The sequence below is a fragment of the Schistocerca piceifrons genome, chromosome 6 (genome assembly GCF_021461385.2).
Source record: "Schistocerca piceifrons isolate TAMUIC-IGC-003096 chromosome 6, iqSchPice1.1, whole genome shotgun sequence".
Taxonomy (NCBI): domain Eukaryota; kingdom Metazoa; phylum Arthropoda; class Insecta; order Orthoptera; family Acrididae; genus Schistocerca; species Schistocerca piceifrons.
The window spans coordinates 197,575,653-197,597,083 of record NC_060143.1 but is presented as its reverse complement, the minus strand read 5'-3'; the positions used below and the strand labels follow the sequence as shown (position 1 = coordinate 197,597,083).

Genomic DNA, 21,431 nt, shown 5'->3' with positions numbered 1-21,431 from the left:
AGTTTCAATATTTGTGCTCATGTTTAGACATATTTGTAGCATCGCTAACAGGTGGCAGCACTTGACAAATGTTACTATCAAACTTTCTCACTAGAGGTCAGCTATGTGCTTGTTATGTCAACAAATTATTTTTCTACGCTCTACTCACACATTAATCCAACATTTGGAGTACGGGCAGTAAGCTAATACATTTCAGTAATGAATGCAAATGAGTGGAATGTCTCAATGCAAAGATGACTTAGCTGCGAGCATGCATTGTATGTTATGCATGAAGAAATTCGTCCGCAGTCACTCGGAATCGATGCATAAGTCCTCTCAAAGTATTGCAGATGTCCCAGAAACTCCAAAAGTTTCCATCTGTTATCACTTTTTCCCAAGTTTCAGTACCAGAAAATGTGTGGGAACAATTATAAAGTACTTTATTGTCAAGTAACTTATAACTTTATTTGCACAGGATGTATCACAGAAGTTACATAACATTTTTAATTATCAAAGCAGAGATACAGAACAATTCAGAAACATCATCTAGTAATTCTCCTCGTAATGTATGACTGGGTATTAATAAGATATGGAACATTTGATAAAAAAAGTCAACTTGCAGACTTATAGGAAGTTAGTTACCTTCTGCCAATGATACCATAGTTGACATGTAAATCCTCCCTGTTATACTTATTGCATTAAAATCCCAGAAAAGGTGCCAGATTCTCTCATAAAACTGAATAAATTCCAGTAGCTACATACTTTCTGTCACCAATTTTGCAGGACACAGATCGTTAAGGCTGTTTTATCTTCCTTTCATTTATCTCAACTACTATAGTTGCAAGTTTGATAATTGTTATTATGATATGCTCAAGAAATGTCCACTGTCATTCCAGAAATTACAGGAGACATATTCTGGTAGATATCTCTGGGGAGCCTCAGTCTATATCCACAGTATGCTGTTTTCAAATACTTCGACTAAGGACAAAGCAATTCAGTTAGAATAAATTCTTGTAAAATGAGAGAAGGCATGGTCTGTGTTGAGTACAAGGATCAAATTTGTCAACTTTCAGCTGAAGCCGGAGAAAGAAAAATTGAAAAACCCATCAATGTAAATGTTAGTTAAAATTACAGCACTTGGTTCTGTGAACTGGGATGGTTTTGAAATAACACACTTTTAAATGATCTACTAGATCACTTGTATTACTGTTAGCTTGCACTGTAGGGTAGCTGTAACAATTGCAAATTTGAACAGTGTCAGGATTCTATTCATTTGAGAAGGATACATTCAGATATTTATTCGATTGTCTTTAGCCCACCTCTTCATAATTCTTATTATGAGTTCTACTTGTGAGTTTGCAGTATTTCGCAGAAGCTGTATTACCTCCTTCAGGTGTTCCCTAAAAACAGAAACAATGAAGAACTGTGTGAAAATGAAAATCACAACATGAAACTACAGTGTACAACTATTTTTAGATATTCATAGAAATAATAATTCTCATCTCTTTGCAGTGGTTAGAGAGAGAGAGAGAGAGAGAGAGAGAGAGAGAGAGAGAGAGAGAGAGATAACTTCATTAAATTATCCTTTTATATCTAACCAAAGTGTTGACTATCACATGATAACTAGTTAAGAATTACAGCGAGAACTGGAAAATCTCAGTTTATGAGATATTGTTTTAGGAAATTTTTTATAAAAGCACATACGATGTAATGATTTAGGTAAGTACTGAGCTTAGCAATGTGGCAGATGTTTGAAAAAGAGTTGAGTTAAAATTCCAGGATGGTCATTCTAATTTAGATATTTCACATTTTCCACTTAATGAAAGGATGTCAACTGTCATAAGCCATTTTCTGATTTCATCATCTGTGTTTGTCAACCCAGAGCTGCTAGTTTGCCAACTCTAATGGGCTATCTTCAAGATGATTGCAAACAACATGAAAAAAAGACCCTTCAGAGTGACCACAGCATTAGCATTAACCATACTGTTTGCAAAAACAATGCTGACTGCAAATATATTTCTGTGAGTATGTCAATTCCATCCTGCTTATTTGTTCATTTCTATATAAAACTATAACTGTATCATGGCTGACAGGGAAGAATGGCATTCACATGAAATATTCTTCAGTAACAATTTAACCTCAGTAGTAATAATAATAATATTAAAACTGTAATCACAATTATTGCTCCTCAAAAATATTCCTCATGATGAGCAAGAAGAGTAGACAACATTAATGGAAGGGAGAAGGAAGCCGGCCACAGTGGCTGAGCAGTTCTATGCACTTCAGTCTGGAACCGCGCGACTGCTATGCTCTGTCTGACAGGATAAAACCTATGAGCACAAAACATTGCAGAATGAACATAATCTATACTAAAACATATGTCACAGTGTCCATAGAGTATGAAAGAAGAGAAACCTACCATTGTCAAACACCAAGGGGGAACAAAGAATTAAAAGACACACAATCCTTGGGAGTCATCAACATAGAGAAATATACTGGCAGGCATCAAATGGAACTGCATGTTTCAGTGCTCACCACATGATGAATACTGTGAAGCCGAGCACACATCAACCCATTGCAGGTTGAAAATTGCGACATCCAGGAGAAGAAGCCAAATTAAAGGAGATGTATACCAGACGAAACATGTGCACAACTAAAGAAACATCATCATTACACAACACACTCACACACACAAAATACATACATGTAGTATTACAAATAGTGTGTAATGGAGCATGTTGTAAATAAACAGACAAACAAAACCCCAACACTTTCCCCTCTGTACTTCATGGCAAATCAATCATTTTCAGTCATCCACCATCCAGTGGTGTTACTCTTTTTACAACAGCCAGTGGTGCTTAGCACTTACTGCAGAAATGAATGGCTTATGAGGAGCTACTTGATCATTGTATCCCATTCTTTTTAACTTTCCACACACATTCAATGTTCTAGCTGGACTGCTGGATTACATTGGAACTAAAGTATGGTTCTTTCTGCTAATTTATGTGAATTTTTTGAACCACACTCCACAATGCTTGACGGTCCCTGTCTATCAGTATATGAAGTCTGCATGATCTCAGTTTACCTGTTCACATTTCTGCTTCACAATCATATTGCCATTAGTGAACATGAGCAATTTTAGAAGGACTGAAATGTCCCTCAAGGATTCATTACTCAGGTGAAATCGAATAACTAGTCCACATTCAAAATCACTGAGTTGTTGTAACCAACTGAACCACTGCTGCTCTACTGGCTAAACAATACTTCCCACATTCTTTTATATTGGCAGGTCCACCTCTTGTGACGTCTAGTGGTCAATCCCACTTTACATGGGGGTGTCTGCATACTTTTTAGAGATCAGGAACTGAACGAGTATGAGTCTAATGTTGAGGGATGGATGCATTAAAAACCAAAGTGCTGCTGCTACATCAGTGCTGTACTGGCTTCTTTACTTTCTGTTGTAGTTTTGATAATATGACGGGTCTGAGAACAGTGGCACTGTGGTCACTTCCTACTCATTGATTCGTTCCCTCTTACTAATGTGTGCTGAAATGTGAGGTTAGTCATGACTAATGGAATTTGAGTGCATGACCTTGTTGTTGTAAAGTAGCACTGACAGCGTGAAAATGACTGACTCTTGGGATGATATGGCCTCTAACAAAGCTGTGTTTTGTGAAGCTGTGGAGTGTGTAAGATGAAAATTAAGTGATGTAGTGCATACAACTGCAAATGTGCTCCATTAGAGGAAGATTGATGCCCAGAAAAGGTATGATGCTACAGTCCACGCTTCGACAAAAAACATCCAAAATTCATCCAATGTGTACAAAATGATCGTATTCTTGTTTGTTCCACCTCCACCATGAGAAAACATATGCTCGTTCAAATGAAACCAGGGAACAGAGCAAAGTCACTGTTATGTCCCTGCAGGCAAAAATCCATGTATTCTTTCAGCCATTGAAACTTGTGTTTATGGGCTAATAGCAAATCGTATACCTTATTATTCTTTTCTGTAGGTTTTTCAAAGTTTGCTACAAATTTGTTTTAATAATTAACCACAATTTAGAGAATAAACTTCACTCTTGTGTCCTGTTTTCCTGTACTGTTGTTACAGGCGCGGAAATGTGTCAAAAGCGTGTGTAAGTCACCGAAGTTGTTAGAAATTTTGAACACAGATTAAATATTAAAATAAACTTACCCGCAGTCTTTGAAATAGTTTTATGCATACAAACATGTATACACAGTTACACATATACAAACACACATACATAAGTAAATACTTACAAATATACATATAGCACACAACAATATTCACTGCTAACCGAGCTCTCACTGTATTGATATATAATAATCATCATGTCTGACGATTGCATATGTAGCAGCAAAGCCACGAGTCCTTGGTTATACTTGTGATCTTGTGTACTCACTCTCCTTTCTACACTGGTATAGTTCACTTGTAGCTGACAACAGTTTTCAGTTAAATGGGCAGTGGCAGAGATTGTAGAGTCGACTCTCTGAGCATAAGGAGATGGCCAGTTGGGACATGATATCATAAGACCTGCTGGTGGGTTCAAAGCAAGGATACAGAGTTCATTTATGATCTCCAATACATTTGATCAGATAGTGTACTCAACTACAGTATTCAGACCCAACACAGCCTGAAGCATTGGCAGTATAAAGGTTTGTTCCAATGTTTATTTAGATCACTATACTACGTGAAGAAATAGGCATCACTTGTTATTGGTGATGGCCAGAACTGCTACAAAGTATGAAAATTTTCAAAACCAATTGCTGCTTTCAGGAAACTGTAAAGGCCAAAGTCATAACCATTCCTTAACAAATTTGTGATACTACTACTAGTTTCTCCAAATAAAATTACTTTAATGAAAATAAATATAAATGTACACATATGTAATGCCTGGAAACAGAACTTACTTTGACTGATGACCAGCAATGATCTGCTGAAAAACACCAACACACGCTCCTCTTTTACCTTCCCAGTATTCAGGATTTGGGTCCAATCTTTCAAGCATATCAAAAGCTTTAGCAGCATACCAGAATTGTCCCATTCTGTAGCAGTCATTTGCAATCAGTTGTAACAAGCTGAAAGCCTCTGATGAAGTTTCCATTTTCAGATATAATTCCCATGCTGACTGAGGTTTCTTGTTCATAATATCTGAAAAACAAATGCAGATCCCAGTGTGTGCATATATTGAAGGTACAGGCTACTCATATGTTTGACGATGTTATCCTACTGCGTATATTGTTTTCTTTTCATTCATGTAGTTCCCTGAAGTAATTTTTCTTTTGAATGTCCGTATTATGCTGAATTCTTTTTAGTAACTTGCAGCATTCTCATCCCATTTGGTAAGTCTCCCCTTAACTGGGTTTCTGTGTGACTTTTCTAAACTGTACTCCTTTCCCTAAACCTCTCCAGTTCTTTTCCTTCATCTCTCTTCCTTCCCCTTCAACTCTTCCATCAGAAAAAGGAGCCACAGGCTCTGAAAGCTTATGAAAGTTCAATCCTTTTGTGTGTGTATTCCCTGGCTGCCCCTTGTTGAGTATATTTTTTTATCTGTCCATTTACATTACAGCATGTACAAGGACAGATTGCTACTCATCACACAGAGGAGTCGCTAAGTCGCAGGAAGGCACAATGAAAAAGATTGCTAAATATTTAAGCTTTCAAACAAAGCCACACTTTCAAAATAGAAAACACACACACACACACACACACACACACACACACACACACACACATATATATCAAAAAACAAAGATGATGTGACTTACCAAACGAAAGCGCTGGCAGGTCGATAGAAACACAAACAAACACAAACATCAGATAAAATTCAAGCTTTCGCAACCAACGGTTGCTTCGTCAGGAAAGAGGGAAGGAGAGGGAAAGACGAAAGGATGTGGGTTTTAAGGGAGAGGGTAAGGAGTCATTCCAATCCCGGGAGCGGAAAGACTTACCTTAGGGGGAAAAAAGGAAGGGTATACACTCGCACACACACACACACACACACACACATATCCATCCACACATATACAGACACAAGCAGACATATTTAAAGACAAAGAGTTTGGGCAGAGATGTCAGTCGAGGCGGAAGTGCAGAGGCAAAGATGATGTTGAATGACAGGTGAGCTGTGAGTGGCGGCAACTTGAAATTAGCGGAGATTGAGGCCTGGTGGGTAATGGGAAGAGAGGATATATTGAAGAGCAAGTTCCCATCTCCGGAGTTGGGATAGGTTGGTGTTGGTGGGAAGTATCCAGATAACCCGGACGGTGTAACACTGGGCCAAGATGTGCTGGCCGTGCACCAAGGCATGTTTAGCCACGGGGTGATCCTCATTACCAACAAACACTGTCTGCCTGTGTCCATTCATGCGAATGGACAGTTTGTTGCTGGTCATTCCCACATAGAATGCATCACAGTGTAGGCAGGTCAGTTGGTAAATCACGTGGGTGCTTTCACATGTGGCTCTGCCTTTGATCGTGTACACCTTCCGGGTTACAGGACTGGAGTAGGTGGTGGTAGGAGGGTGCATGGTACAGGTTTTACACCAAGGGCAATTGCAAGGATAGGAGCCAGAGGGTAGGGAAGGTAGTTTGGGGATTTCATAGGGATGAACTAACAGGTTACGAAGGTTGGGTGGACGGCGGAAAGACACTCTTGGTGGAGTGGGGAGGATTTCATGAAGGATGGATCTAATTTCAGGGCAGGATTTGAGGAAGTCGTATCCCTGCTGGAGAGTCACATTCAGAGTCTGGTCCAGTTCTGGAAAGTATCCTGTCACAAGTGGGGCACTTTTGTGGTTCTTCTGTGGGGGAGTCTGGGTTTGAGGGGATGAGGAAGTGGCTCTGGTTATTTGCTTCTGTACCAGGTCGGAAGGGTAGTTGCGGGATGCGAAAGCTGTTGTCAGGTTGTTGGTGTAATGGTTCAGGGATTCCGGACTGGAGCAGATTTGTTTGCCACGAAGACCTAGGCTGTAGGGAAGGGACCGTTTGATGTGGAATGGGTGGCAGCTGTCATAATGGAGGTACTGTTGCTTGTTGGTGGGTTTGATGTGGACGGACGTGTGAAGCTGGCCATTGGACAGGTGGAGGTCAACGTCAAGGAAAGTGGCATGGGATTTGGAGTAGGACCAGGTGAATCTGATGAAACCAAAGGAGTTGAGGTTGGAGAGGAAATTCTGGAGTTCTTCTTCACTGTGAGTCCAGATCATGAAGATGTCATCAATAAATCTGTACCAAACTTTGGGTTGGCAGGCCTCGGTAACCAAGAAGGCTTCCTCTAAGCGACCCATGAATAGGTTGGCATACGAGGGGGCCATCCTGGTACCCATGGCTGTTCCCTTTAATTGTTGGTATGTCTGGCCTTCAAAAGTGAAGAAGTTGTGGGTCAGGATGAAGCTGGCTAAGGTGATGAGGAAAGAGGTTTTAGGTAGGGTGGCAGATGATCGGCGTGAAAGGAAATGCTCCATCGCAGCGAGGCCCTGGACGTGCGGAATATTTGTGTATAAGGAAGTGGCATCAATGGTTACAAGGATGGTTTCCGGGGTAACACATTGGGTAAGGATTCCAGGTGTTCGAGAAAGTGGTTGGTGTCTTTGATGAAGGATGGGAGACTGCATGTAATGGGATGAAGGTGTTGATCTACGTAGGCAGAGATATGTTCTGTGGGGGCTTGGTAACCAGCTACAATGGGGCGGCCGGGATGATTGGGTTTGTGGATTTTAGGAAGAAGGTATAAGGTAGGGGTGCGGGGTGTTGGTGGGGTCAGGAGGTTGATGGAGTCAGGTGAAAGGTTTTGTAGGGGGCCTAAGGTTCTGCTTGTGTCTGTATATGTGTGGATGGATATGTGTGTGTGTGCGAGTGTATACCCGTCCTTTTCCCCCCCTAAGGTAAGTCTTTCCGCTCCCGGGATTGGAATGACTCCTTACCCTCTCCCTTAAAACCCACATCCTTTCGTCTTTCCCTCTCCTTCCCTCTTTCCTGACGAAGCAACCGTTGGTTGCGAAAGCTTGAATTTTATCTGATGTTTGTGTTTGTTTGTGTGTCTATCGACCTGCCAGCGCTTTCGTTTGGTAAGTCACATCATCTTTGTTTTTATATATATATATTGGCCTTTACAAATGTCTGCTTGTGTCTGTGTATGTGCGGATGGATATGTGTGTGTGTGCGAGTGTATACCTGTCCTTTTTTCCCCCTAAGGTAAGTCTTTCCGCTCCCGGGATTGGAATGACTCCTTACCCTCTCCCTTAAAACTCACATCCTTTTGTCTTTCCCTCTCCTTCCCTCTTTCCTGATGAGGCAACAGTTTGTTGCGAAAGCTTGAATTTCGTGTGTATGTTTGTGTTTGTTTGTGTGTAATGAGGGAAACATTCCACATGGGAAAATATATCTAAAAACAAAGATGATGTAACTTACCAAACGATATGTCTGCTTGTGTCTGTATATGTGCAGATGGATATGTGTGTGTGTGCGAGTCTATACCTGTCCCTTTTTCCCCCTAAGGTAAGTCTTTCCACTCCCGGGATTGGAATGACTCCTTACACTCTCCCTTAAAACCCACATCCTTTCGTCTTTCCCTCTCCTTCCCTCTTTCCTGATGAAGCAACAATGGGTTGCGAAAGCTTGAATTTTGTGTGTGTGTTTGTGTTTGTTAGTGTCTCTATCAACATTCCAACATTGTTGTTTGGTAAGTTACATCATCTTTGTTTATATACATATATATTTTCACAGAAGTAAACTCACACAAACTTGGCCACTGTCTCTGGGTGCTGGGGCCTGACTGTGGCTGTGTCTGATGTAAGCAACAATCTGGAGAGGTGAGTGATGGGGTTAAGGAGGAGGTGTGGGGAAGGGAGGAGGAGTGTACGCAGGATAGGCAAGGGGGTAAATTTTGTCAGCCAAGAACCACTAAAGCATTTATTTTACAACAGCAAGCACCAAGATTTCTGTGAAAAGTTGAGAACCGATTAACAAGATTTAGCATTCTTACACTCATGTGTCCCAGCACTTCATCTTTAACAGGTTCCTTGGCACGTCGGATGTGTGCCATCAACCTATTTCTTCTTAAGTCAAGCTGTGCTATAAATTTCTTTTTCCCAAATTCAGTTCATTGCCTTCATATTAGTTATGTGATCTACCCATTCAATCTTCAACATTCTTCTCTAGGACCACATTTCAAAGGCTTTTATTCCCATCTTGTCTGAACTGTTTATTGACCACGATTCACTTCTAACAATGTTACATGTCAGACAAATACATATAAAGAGGCTTCCTAACATGTAAATTTATACTTGATGTTAAAAAATTTCTCTTCTACAGATATGCTTTTCTTGCTATTACCAGTCTGCATTTTATATCCCCTCTATCTCGACAATCATTAGTTATTCTGATGTCTGAATAATGAAACTCATCTACCACCTTTAATGTCTCATTTCTTAATCTAATTACATTGGCATCACTTAATTTAATTTGACTACTTTCCATTACCCTTGTTTTACTTGAGTTGATGTTCATCTTGCAATGCTTTTCAACACACTACCCATTCCTTTCAACTGTCTTTCCAAGAACTGAATAACATCAGGGATCGACTACACCCCTGTCGCATTCTCTTCTCACCAACTGCTCTCCTTTCATGTCTTTCATCCTCATAACTGCAGTCTGATTTCTGTACGAGTTGTAAATAACCTTTTGCTCCCTATATTTTATCCCTGCTACCTTTAGAATTTCAAGGAATGCACTCCGCTCAAATTTGTCAAAATCTTTCTCTAAATCTTCAATTGTTATTAATATCAATTTGCCTTTCCTCAACCTGTCTTCTTAGATAAGACATAGTTAGTATCGCCTCACACATGCCGACATTTCTATGAAACTCAAACTGGTCTTCCCTAAGATCAGAGTCTACCAGTGTCTCCATTATTCTGTAATTAATTTCTGTCAGTATTTTCCAAACATGACTTATTAATATTCACAACTGTCAGTGCCTGCCTTCTCTGGAATTGGAATTATTGTATTCTTGCTGAAGTCTATCATATTTTGCCTGTCACATATATCTTTCTCACAAGATGGAATAGTACTGCCACGGTTGGCTCTCCCAAAGATCTCAATTATTCTGATGGAGTGTCATCTACACACAAGGCCTTGTTTCGACTTACATCTTTTGGTGCTCTGTCAAATTCTTCTCTCAGTATAATATGTACCAACTCATTTCATCAACTTCCTCTTCCCTTTCTAAAATATTGGCTTCACGTTCATTTCCCTTATATAGCTCCCCTATATACTCCTCCCACTTTTCAGGTTTCCCTTTTCTGCTTAATACTGACTTGTAGTTTGAACTCTTGATATTGGTTCAGCTGCTTCTCTTTCCCCCAAAGGTCTCTTTAATTTTCCTACAGTCAGCATCTATCTTTCCCCTTGTTATGAATGCTTCTACAACCTTTTATTTCCCGTCTAGCCATTACCACTTTACTATTTTGCATTTCCTGTCAGTCTCATTTTTTATACAAAAATCAAACAATGGAAAATCCAGGATGGAGTGTAACAATATTATGAGAAGGAAAGTTGCTACTCACCATATAGCAAAGATGCTGAGTCGCAGATAGGCACAACAAAAAGACTCTCAAATTACAGCTTTTGGCCAGTAAGGCCTGCTTCAACAATAGACAGACATACAGCACACATACACACGCACACGCAAACACAACTCACACAAACTGCAGTCTCAGGCAACTGAAACCACAATGAGAGTCTTTTTGTTGTGCCTATCTGCGACTCAGCATCTCCGATATATGGTGAGTAGCAACTTCCCTTCTCATAATATCATTTTTTAGACATGTGTATTCCCTTTTACCTGTTTCACTTACTGCATTTTTTATGTTCTCCTTCTTTAAATGATATTCAGTAACTCCTGTGTTATGCAAGAATTCCTAATAAACTTCATCTTTTTACCTATTGGATCCTCTGCTGCCTTCACTGATTTGTCTCTCATAGCTAATCATTTGTCTTTTATTGTGTTGTTTACACTGTTTCTGTCAATATTTGCCTAATGCTTCCTTTGAAACTCACAACAGTCTATGTCCTTTCGACTTATCACGTCTCAGCTCCTTAATTTCCTACCTTTCTACACCCTCTTCAATTTTAATCTGCTGTTCATAACCAATAAATTATTTTCAGCGCACATATATGACACTACAAATGTTTTGGTGTTTAAAATCTAATTCCCAAATCTCTGACCTAACCTAATATAATCTATCTGACTCCTTTCTCTGCATTGAGATCTCTTCTATGTATACAATCTTATTTCATTTATTAAATTTGCTCTGTACAAAATTCTACCAATGTGCTTCCCCTTTCATTCCTTCACCCCAGCCCCTGTTCTCTTACAATTTTTCTTCCTCTTTCTTTCCCTAGTATCACATTCTAGCTCCCATCACAATTAAATTTTCATTCTTTCATCATCTGCGGAGATAACTGGCATATAAACATGTACAACCGTGGTGGGTCCTCACTATGTTGTTGATAGAAGCTTACCTGCATTTCTACTTTCTTACTCGTTATTAGGCCTACTCCTGTATTACTCCTACTTGATTTTGTTTTATAACCCTGTACTCAACTGACCAAATATCCTGCCTTTTTTTTGTCTTCTTCCCTGTTTCTGTCAAGCATTGCCTAATGCTCCCTTCAAAACTCCCAACAATCTCTGTTCTTTCAATTTTTCCTGATCTCATCTCCTTAATTTCCTACTTTTCTGTGCCTGCTGTTCTTCCTGCCACAACACTCACTAATTCCCATTGTATTTAACTTTAATCTATCCATTTCCCTTCTTAAAATCTCTAACCTCTCTATCTGATTAAGGGATCTAACATTCCACACTCTGACCTGTAAATGCCAGTTTTGTTTACCCTGAAAATGACATTCTCCCCATCCACTAGTCTGATTGAGAGACTATTTTACCCAAGGGCATTTCATAGTCATTTACCCATACAGTAGAGCTGCATGCCCTTGGAAAAAATAAAGGCTGTAGTTTCTTCTTGATTTCAGGCATTTGCAGTACCAGCACAGTGAGGCCATTTTGGCTAATGTTGGCCAGAGAGGTGTACAACCATCCCATCTGGGCAAGAATCATGGTTCACGTGGGAGTCGGGGCGACATTGTAAATATTATGGAAATATTATTTTATACAAAAAATATGGGTCTCTCACATATGTCTGAGACAGCCCTCTGCATGTATTATTTCTGCTGCATGCTCTGTCAGCCACATCTGTATGACAAACTCTAGTACACTAAAGTGAAGTGCAATTGTTGTGCTGCGTGTGTTGTTATTTTTGCATTTGCTGTTTGTTATTGTGTGTGTGTGTGTGTGTGTGTGTGTGTGTGTGTGTGTGTGTGTGTGTGTGTGTAAAAATATCTGGATATAGTTTTGGTGTTTACAGAATTATCTGAAGTGGGAAATACTAGAACAAAGTTATTCGTCTCAAGAGCTGATGACCGCAGTTATGAAGAATTTGAAGATACCGACTCAGAAGTGTGTAATGAATATCGGTGAGGGTCTTCAGAATACACTTTTGAAGAAGACTGAGAGGAACTGGAAGAAAATGATAAAGTAACGATGATGTTTATGAAACTGTGTTAAATGAGTTTTCTGAATAGAAAGACTATGGGTAGTGCCATAAAGGTTTTGAATTTCAAAGGTAGGTATACCTAATGATATTCCATCAACATAAAAACAGTATTGATGTTCAAAAATGATGTGAAGCTGCTTTCTAGCAAACATTCCCCTCATATTCGCAAAGTGATGGACAGAATAAATGACAAATCTACTAGAGTTAAGAAACAAAGAAATAAACTGACCAGGAAACAAAAGTCGTCTTCAGAGGAATTGCTTGGATTGATCTCTCCAATCATATTTTTTCTTATGTGACGACACTTTGCTAAGTGTTAAAATGGAACAGAAATTTGTCCATGTAGTGTCTCCTTGTGGAACGCATAAAACCAGTCAGAAGATGATGACACCCAAAAAAGGCCCCTTTTGGCGTATCTGTAGTAAACAAATAGATAACATACAAAGAACAAACCAGAGTACAAATGAAAATCAGAACTTTTGAGAGAGAAAATTGCATTTCCTTTAATTGGGTCACAAATTCTTATACCATAGGGCTCACATGCCCGCCTGGAGCAACTGGGTGGGTATGGGCAGGGATGGGCACATAACTGATGCTAAGACAGTCTTGCAGTTGATGTAACATAATATGATCATATTCTGCTGCTAAATGTAGGAGACCAGAGGTGCCCAAGCAGGTTGTGCACGTGCAAGACACATCGAGAGAAGCCATCTGATGGTTAGCCTAAACTATTTGCTCCTGTCCGCGAGTGTGCCGAACTTTCCCCATAGGGCAGTGTTGGAACACCCTATCGCCGTAAGTAAAAAAGTGTCCAAGAGATGCTTGTCGAGCATGAGTGGCATATGCTAGAAGAGAATCCTTATGCAACAGACAGAGGTTTATCATTAAAATATCTGAGAGTGTGTGTTCCAAGAAGTGTCAAGCAATATATTGTTCCTTCCCATATATACAGGGTGGTCCATTGATTGTGACCGGGCCAAATATTTCATGAAATAAGCGTCAAATGAAAAAAACTACAAAGAAAGAAACTTGTCTAGATTGAAGAGAGAAACCAGATGGCACTACGGTTGCCCGCTAGATGGCGCTGCCATAGGTCAAACGGATATCAACTACATTTTTTTAAAATAGGAACCACCAAAACGGCCTTGCTGTGCTGGTACTGCAAACGGTTGAAAGCAAGGGGAAACTACAGCCGTAATTTTTCCCGAGGGCATGCAGCTTTACTGTATGGTTAATGATTATGGCGTCCTCTTGGGTAAAATATTCCGGAGGTAAAATAGTCCCCCATTCGGATCTCCGGGCGGAGACTACCCAAGAGGGCGTCGTTATCAGGAGAAAGAAAACTGGTGTTCTACGGATCGGAGCGTGGAATGTCAGATCCCTTAATCGGGCAGGTAGGTTAGAAAATTTAAAAAGGGAAATGGATAGGTTAAAGTTAGATATAGTGGGAATTAGTGAAGTTCGGTGGCAGGAGGAACAAGACTTTTGGTCAGGTGAATACAGGATTATAAATACAAAGTCAAATAGGGGTAATGCAGGAGTAGGTTTAATAATGAATAAAAAAATTGGAATGCGGGTAAGCTACTACAAACAGCATAGTGAACGCATTATTGTGGCCAAGATAGGCACGAAGCCCCTGCCTACTACAGTAGTACAAGTTTATATGCCAACTAGCTCTGCAGATGATGAAGAAATTGATGAAATGTATGATGAGATAAAAGATATTATTCAGGTAGTGAAGGGAGACGAAAATTTAATAGTCATGAGTGACTGGAATTCAAGAGTAGGAAAAGGGAGAGAGGGAAACATAGAGGGTGAATATGGATTGGGGGTAAGAAATGAAAGAGGAAGCCGCCTGGTAGAATTTTGCACAGAGCGCAACTTAATCATAGCTAACACTTGGTTCAAGAATCACGAAAGAAGGTTGTATACATGGAAGAAGCCAGGAGATACTGACAGATTTCAGATAGATTATATAATGGTAAGACAGAGATTTAGGAACCAGGTTTTAAATTGTAAGACATTTCCAGGGGCAGATGTGGACTCTGACCACAATCTATTGGTTATGAACTGTAGATTAAAACGGAAGAAATTGCAAAAAGGTGGGAATTTAAGGAGATGGGACCTGGATAAACTGACTAAACCAGAGGTTGTACAGAGTTTCAGGGAGAGCGTAAGGGAACAAATGGCAGGAGTGGGGGAAAGAAATACAGTAGAAGAGGAATGGGTAGCTTTGAGGGATGAAGTAGTGAAGGCAGCAGAGGATCAAGTAGGCAAAAGATGATGGCTAGTAGAAATCCTTGGGTAACAGAAGAGATACTGAATTTAATTGATGAAAGGAGAAAATATAAAAATGCAGTAAATGAAGCAGGCAAAAAGGAATACAAACGTCTCAAAAATGAGATCGACAGGAAGTACAAAATGGCTAAGCAAGGATGGCTAGAGGATAAATGTAAGGATGTAGAGGCTTATCTCACTATGGATACTGCCTACAGGAAAATTAAAGAGACCTTTGGAGAAAAGAGAACCACTTATATAAATATCAAAGGCTCATATGGAAACCCAGTTCTAAGCAAAGAAGGGAAAGCAGAAAGATGGAAGGAGTATATAGAGGGTTTATACAAGGGCGATGTACTTGAGGACAGTATTATGGAAATGGAAGAGGATGTAGATGAAGATGAAATGGGAGATATGATACTGCATGAAGAGTTTGACAGTGCACTGAAAGACCTGAGTCGAAACAAGGCCCCGGGAGTAGACAACATTCCATTAAAACTACTGACGGCCTTGGGAGAGCCAGTCCTAACAAAACTCTACCATCTGGTGAGCAAGATGTATGAGACAGGCGAAATACCCTCAGACTTCAAGAAAAATATAATAATTTCATTCCCAAAGAAAGCAGGTGTTGACAGATGTAAGAATTACCGAACTATCAGTTTAATAAGCCACGGCTGCAAAATATTAACGCGAATTTTTTACAGACGAATGGAAAAACTAGTAGAAGCTGACCTTGGGGAAGATCAGTTTGGATTCTGCAGAAATATTGGAACACGTGAGGCAATACTGACCCTACGACTTATCTTAGAAGCTAGATTAAGGAAAGGCAAACCTACGTTTCCAGCTTTTGTAGACTTAGAGAAAGCTTTTGACAATGTTGACTGGAATACTCTCTTTCAAATTCTGAAGGTGGCAGGGGTAAAATATAGGGAGCGAAAGGCTATTTACAATTTGTATAGAAACCAGATGGCAGTTATAAGAGTTGAGGGGCATGAAAGGGAAGCAGTGGTTGGGAAGGGAGTGAGACAGGGTTGTAGCATCTCCCCGATGTTATTCAATCTGTATATTGAGCAAGCAGTGAAGGAAACAGAAGAAAAATTTGGAGTAGGTATTAAAATTCATGGAGAAGAAATAAAAACTTTGAGGTTCGCAGATGACATTGTAATTCTGTCAGAGACAGCAAAGGACTTGGAAGAGCAGTTGTACGGAATGGACAGTGTCTTGAAATGAGGATATAAGATGAACATCAACAAAAGCAAAATGAGGATAATGGAATGTAGTCGAATTAAGTCGGGTGATGCTGAGGGTATTAGCTTAGGAAATGAGACACTTAAAGTAGTAAAGGAGTTTTGCTATTTGGGGAGCAAAATAACTGATGATGGTCGAAGTAGAGAGGATATAAAATGTAGACCGACAATGGGAAGGAAATCGTTTCTGAAGAAGAGGAATTTGTTAACATCGAGTACAGATTTCAGTGTCAGGAAGTCGTTTCTGAAAGTATTTGTATGGAGTGTAGCCATGTATGGAAGTGAAACATGGACGATAAATAGTTTAGACAAGAAGAGCATAGAAGCTTTCGAAATGTGGTGCTACAGAAGAATGCTGTAGATTAGATGGGTATATCACATAACTAATGAGGAGGTGTTGAATAGGATTGGGGAGAAGAGAAGTTTGTGGCACAACTTGACTAGAAGAAGGGATCGGTTGGTAGGACATGTTTTGAGGCATCAAGGGATCACCAATTTAGTATTGGAGGGCAGCGTGGAGGGTAAAAATCGTAGAGGGAGACCAAGAGATGAATACAACAAGCAGATTCAGAAGGATGTATGTTGCAGTAGGTACTGGGAGATGAAGAAGCTTGTCCAGGATAGAGTAGCATGGAGAGCTGCATCAAACCAGTCTCAGGACTGAAGACCACAACAACAACAACCCAATTTTTTATTACATATTCATGTAGTACATAAAGAAATATGAATGTTTTAGTTGGACCACTTTTTTCGCTTTGTGATAGATGGCGCTGTAATAGTCACAAACATATGGCTCACAATTTTAGATGAACTGTTGTTAACAGGTAGGTTTTTTAAATTAAAATACAGAACGTAGGTACGTTTGAACATTTTACTTCAGTTGTTCCAATGTGATACATGTACCTTTTTGAACTTATCATTTCTGAGAATGCATGCTGTTACAGCGTGATTACCTGTAAATACTACATTAATGCAATAAATGCCCAAAATGATGTCTGTCAACCTCAATGCATTTGGCAATACGTGTAACGACATTCCTCCCAACAGTGAGTAGCTTGCCTTCCATAATGTTTGCCCATGCATTGACAATGCGCAGATGAATGTTGTCAGGCATTGTCGATAGATCACGATAGCAAATATCCTTCAACTTTCCCCACAAAAAGGAATCCGGGGACGTCAGATCCGGTGAACGTGCGGGCCATGGTATGGTGCTTCGACGACCAATCCACCTGTCATGAAATATGCAATTCAATACCGCTACAACCACACGCAAGCTATGTGTCGGACATTCATCATGTTGGAAGTACATCGCCAATCTGTCACGCAGTGAAACATCTTGTAGTAACATCAGAAGAGCATTATGTAGGAAATCAGTATACATTGCATCATTTAGATTGCCATCGATAAAATGGGGGCCAATTAGCCTTCCTCCCATAATGCCGCACCATACATTAACCCACCAAGGTTGCTGATGTCCCACTTGTCGCAGCCATCATGGATTTTCCGTTGCCCAATAGTGCATATTATGCCGGTTTACGTTACCGCTGTTGGTGAATGATGCTTTGTCCCTAAATAGAACACATGCAAAAAATCTGTCATCGTCCCATAATTTCTCTTGGCAGAACTGTACACGACGTTCAAAGTCGTCACCATGCAATTCCTGGTGCATAGAAATATGCTACGTGTGCAATTGATGTTGATGTAGCAATCTCAACACTGACGTTTATGAGATTCCCGATTCTCACGCAATTTGTCTGCTACTGATGTGCGGATTAGCTGCGACAACAGCTAAAAGACCTACTTTGGCATCATCATTTTTTGCAGGTCATGGTTGATGTTTCACATGTGACTGAACACTTCCTGTTTCCTTAAATAACGTAGGCTAACTATCCGGCGAACGGTCCAGACACTTGGATGATGTCGTCCAGGATACCAAGCAGCATACATAGCACACGTCCGTTGGGCATTTTGATCACAATAGCCATACATCAACACGATATTGACTTTTTCCGCTATTGGTAAACGGTCCATTTTAGCATGGGTAATGTATCACGAAGCAAATACCATCCACACTGGCGGAATGTTACGTGATACCACACATACTTATACGTTTGTGACTATTACAGCGCCATATGTCACAAAGTGAAAAAAGTGGTCCAACTACAACATTCATATTTCTTTACGTACTACATGAATATGTAAAAAAAAATGGGGGTTCCTATTTAAAAAAAATGCAGTTGATATCCGTTTGACCTATGGCAGTGCCATCTAGCGGGCCAACCATTGCACCATCTGGTTTCCCCCTTCAAGCTAGATGAGTTTCGTTCTTTGTAGGTTTTTTCGTTTGATGCTTATTTCGTGAGATATTTGGCCTGGTCACTATCAATGAACCACCCTGTATACCATGATAGTAAAATCACATAAATCTGAGCTCATAAAAAGACTTGCTGAGAAGTTGCTTTCTTAAACTCCATTTATGAATGGAAACAGTAAGGGCAGAAATTTTAGAGTTACCTCAAATATACTCTGCCACCCGTGTAACGTGGCTAGTAGCATATACAGGTAGATGCTGACTGCAGGCTGAATGGCAGCATTCAACTTGGTGCAAGCCAGTTCAAAAACTGGTTAAGGAAGAAAATTGTGGTGGAAGTATTTAGTCAGCAAGAGAAAGAAAGCTGGGGGTGCAGAGTACCCGATTGGTAATCAGGGACTTTACACCACACTTTTTCATGTCCTGGATTACCTCTCCATAGTCCCAGGGTATGTGAGAATGCCATCCTACTGATGATAATTCACAATTCATTCAACAGTGATATGCTGGGACCAGGTTTCACTCTCTCCCAACTTTCAATCAATGACAAAGCAACAACAACACAAACAAGGAAGATCCCATATTCCTAGATTGTATGTGGTGCCACTACGCAGTGTTAACAAATGTCCGAGCTTACAGATTAGCTTTTCAGATATGGTGGGGGGTTGGGGAGAGGGGGGGGGGGGGGCGTGGTAGTGTATGGGAAGGTGTCATGATTGATTGACTATAGGAGAATACAAGATGCATTAGAAAAAATTTCTAGTTGGTGTGATGAATGGCGGCTTGCTGTAAATGTGAAAAAACATAAGGTAATGCACACAAGTAGAGAAAACAATCCTGTGATGTCGAGTACAGCGTGGGTAGTGTGCTGATTGACACAGTCACAGCAATTAAATATCTAGGCATAATGCTGCAAAGTAATTTGAAATGAAAGGAGCATGTAAGCATGGTAGTAGGGAAGGCTAACAGTTGACTTTGGTTTATCAGGAGAATTTTAGGAAAGTGTAGCTCAACTATATCGGAGGCCGCATATAGAACACCAGTGCAACCCATTCTTGAGTACTGCAGAAGTGTTTGCAATTCCCACCCAATTCAATTAAAGGAAGACACTGAAGCAATTCAGAGGTGAGCTGTTAGATTTGTTACCAGTAGATAAAATCAACTCATCAGTATTACCGAGATGTTTCGTGAACTCGAATGTGAATCACTGGAGGGAAGACGAAGTTATTTTAGCAAAACATTACTGAGAAACTTAGAGAACTGGCATTTGAAGTTGATTCAAAAACAATTCTACCACCACCAAAGTACATTGCAAGAAAGGATCATGAAGATAAGATAAGAGAAATTAGGGCTCATATGGAGGCATACAGACAGTTGTTTCTCTCCCTCTATTTGTTAGTGGAAAAGGAAAGGAAATGTCTAGTAATGGTACAAGGTATTTTCACGATGAACAATAAGGTGGCTCATGGAGTATGTGTGTAGATGTAGATGAACTGCATTCCACATGAACTCATCATAGTAAAAAACATTAAAACTTCACTCTTAATACATAACGTTCAAACTTCAAAGAAGAAACAGGGACAATGGTTTTTTTTTTTTTTTTTGGGGGGGGGGGGGGGGGGGCGCTCAACTACTGAGGTCATTAGCGCCCAGTCACAATTGTTAGAGCACATAGAATCTAGTCAAACTCAAGGGGGGGGGGGGGGGGGGGGCACACCAGAAAGGTCTTACAAAGATGCAGATAAAATAAGTGAAAGAGTTAGATGTCTTTGGACAATCCAGTCAAAGTAATAAAACGAAGAACACCAGCAGCTGCTCGAGCGTCATCCGCTAAAATATCCTGTAAAGTAGATGGCAGAGACAGGACAACACGAGATTGACTAAAACGGGGACACGACAATAAAACATGGCGCACTGTTAATGCATGACCACAAGGGCACTGCGGGTCTGGGTCACCGGAGAGCAGGTAGCGGTGGCTAAACCGGCAATGCCCAATCCGCAACCTGGTCAGAAGGACTTCATCTCGCCGAGATGGTCAGGAGGAGGTTGTCCAAGCAGTTGGGAACAGTTTTACTGCCCGGAGCTTGTTTCCTTGAAGTGAGGACCAAGTATCCCACCACAAGGACACAAGCCTCTTACAAACAACCCCACTAATGTCAGATGACGGGACACAATGGGAGGCTGGCCGAGGCAGGAGGACTGCAGCCTTGGCTGCTGTAGCTGAGCTTGTAAGAGATTGTTTCCTCCCTTTTTTTACTCAAAAAAATACATAGAATCTCTAGTATCTTATCTTTTGCACATACAAAATAATTCCAGGAAGACACTACAATTGTGCTGAGGCAAAAACAGGAATAAATAAATGTAGTATTTTATCCATCCTTAGCAACTGAAGTTGTATATAATGAAATAAGTAGCAACTAGCTGCATAAATGAAATTTAATTTCTTTACCGGTTTCAGACAATTAGTGCCCTTCTTCAGGAGGTTATACCATACCGCGTCATTTGCGAGTGTCAACAATAAGATGCATACAGCAAAATGTCATGGACATGTGGTTCATAGTGTCTGTACAAAATTAGTATAAAGAAGCAAAACAACATTAATAATAAATAAATGTTAAAAAATAAATAATTTAGAATTAAAATAAAGATAAATTTAATAGTGTTTGGTTTCATAACTGAAACTATTAACACAAGCATAAAGATATATAATATCATTATACAGAAGAAAATTAATGGTACAAGAAAATATCTGTTTCACAAGTGTGCTGTTCACTGTTGCAGCATTCTCATATTACTGAATGGGAAAGTCAAGCCTTTGAAAAATATCTCAGAGATGTGGATTCTCGGAGAAGCAATTTCTGGGATTATCTATGAGCCCAGTCTTCTCTCTCATTGGTCAGCAGGCTCAATCCCTAGTCAAGACTCCTGTCACTCAGTCCTTTGGCTATTACCGTTTACCATTTATTACCAATTCTATGTCAT

The 21,431-nt window shown here is 40.1% G+C and overlaps 1 protein-coding gene across 2 annotated transcripts in view; it reads right to left on the bottom strand.

The window, feature by feature from the left end:
• Nucleotides 1-454: 454 nt before the first annotated feature.
• LOC124802747 (intraflagellar transport protein 56) overlaps nt 455-21,431 on the bottom strand; it is a 182,270-nt gene continuing 161,293 nt past the window's right edge. For both annotated transcript variants that reach the window (XM_047263731.1, XM_047263732.1), the window contains 2 exons: nt 4,912-5,152; nt 455-1,379 (listed from right to left, as the gene is read on the bottom strand). In XM_047263731.1, the coding sequence (XP_047119687.1) occupies nt 1,268-1,379; nt 4,912-5,152 (353 nt within the window). In that variant the 3' untranslated portion in view covers nt 455-1,267. The remainder of the gene's footprint in view (nt 1,380-4,911; nt 5,153-21,431) is intronic.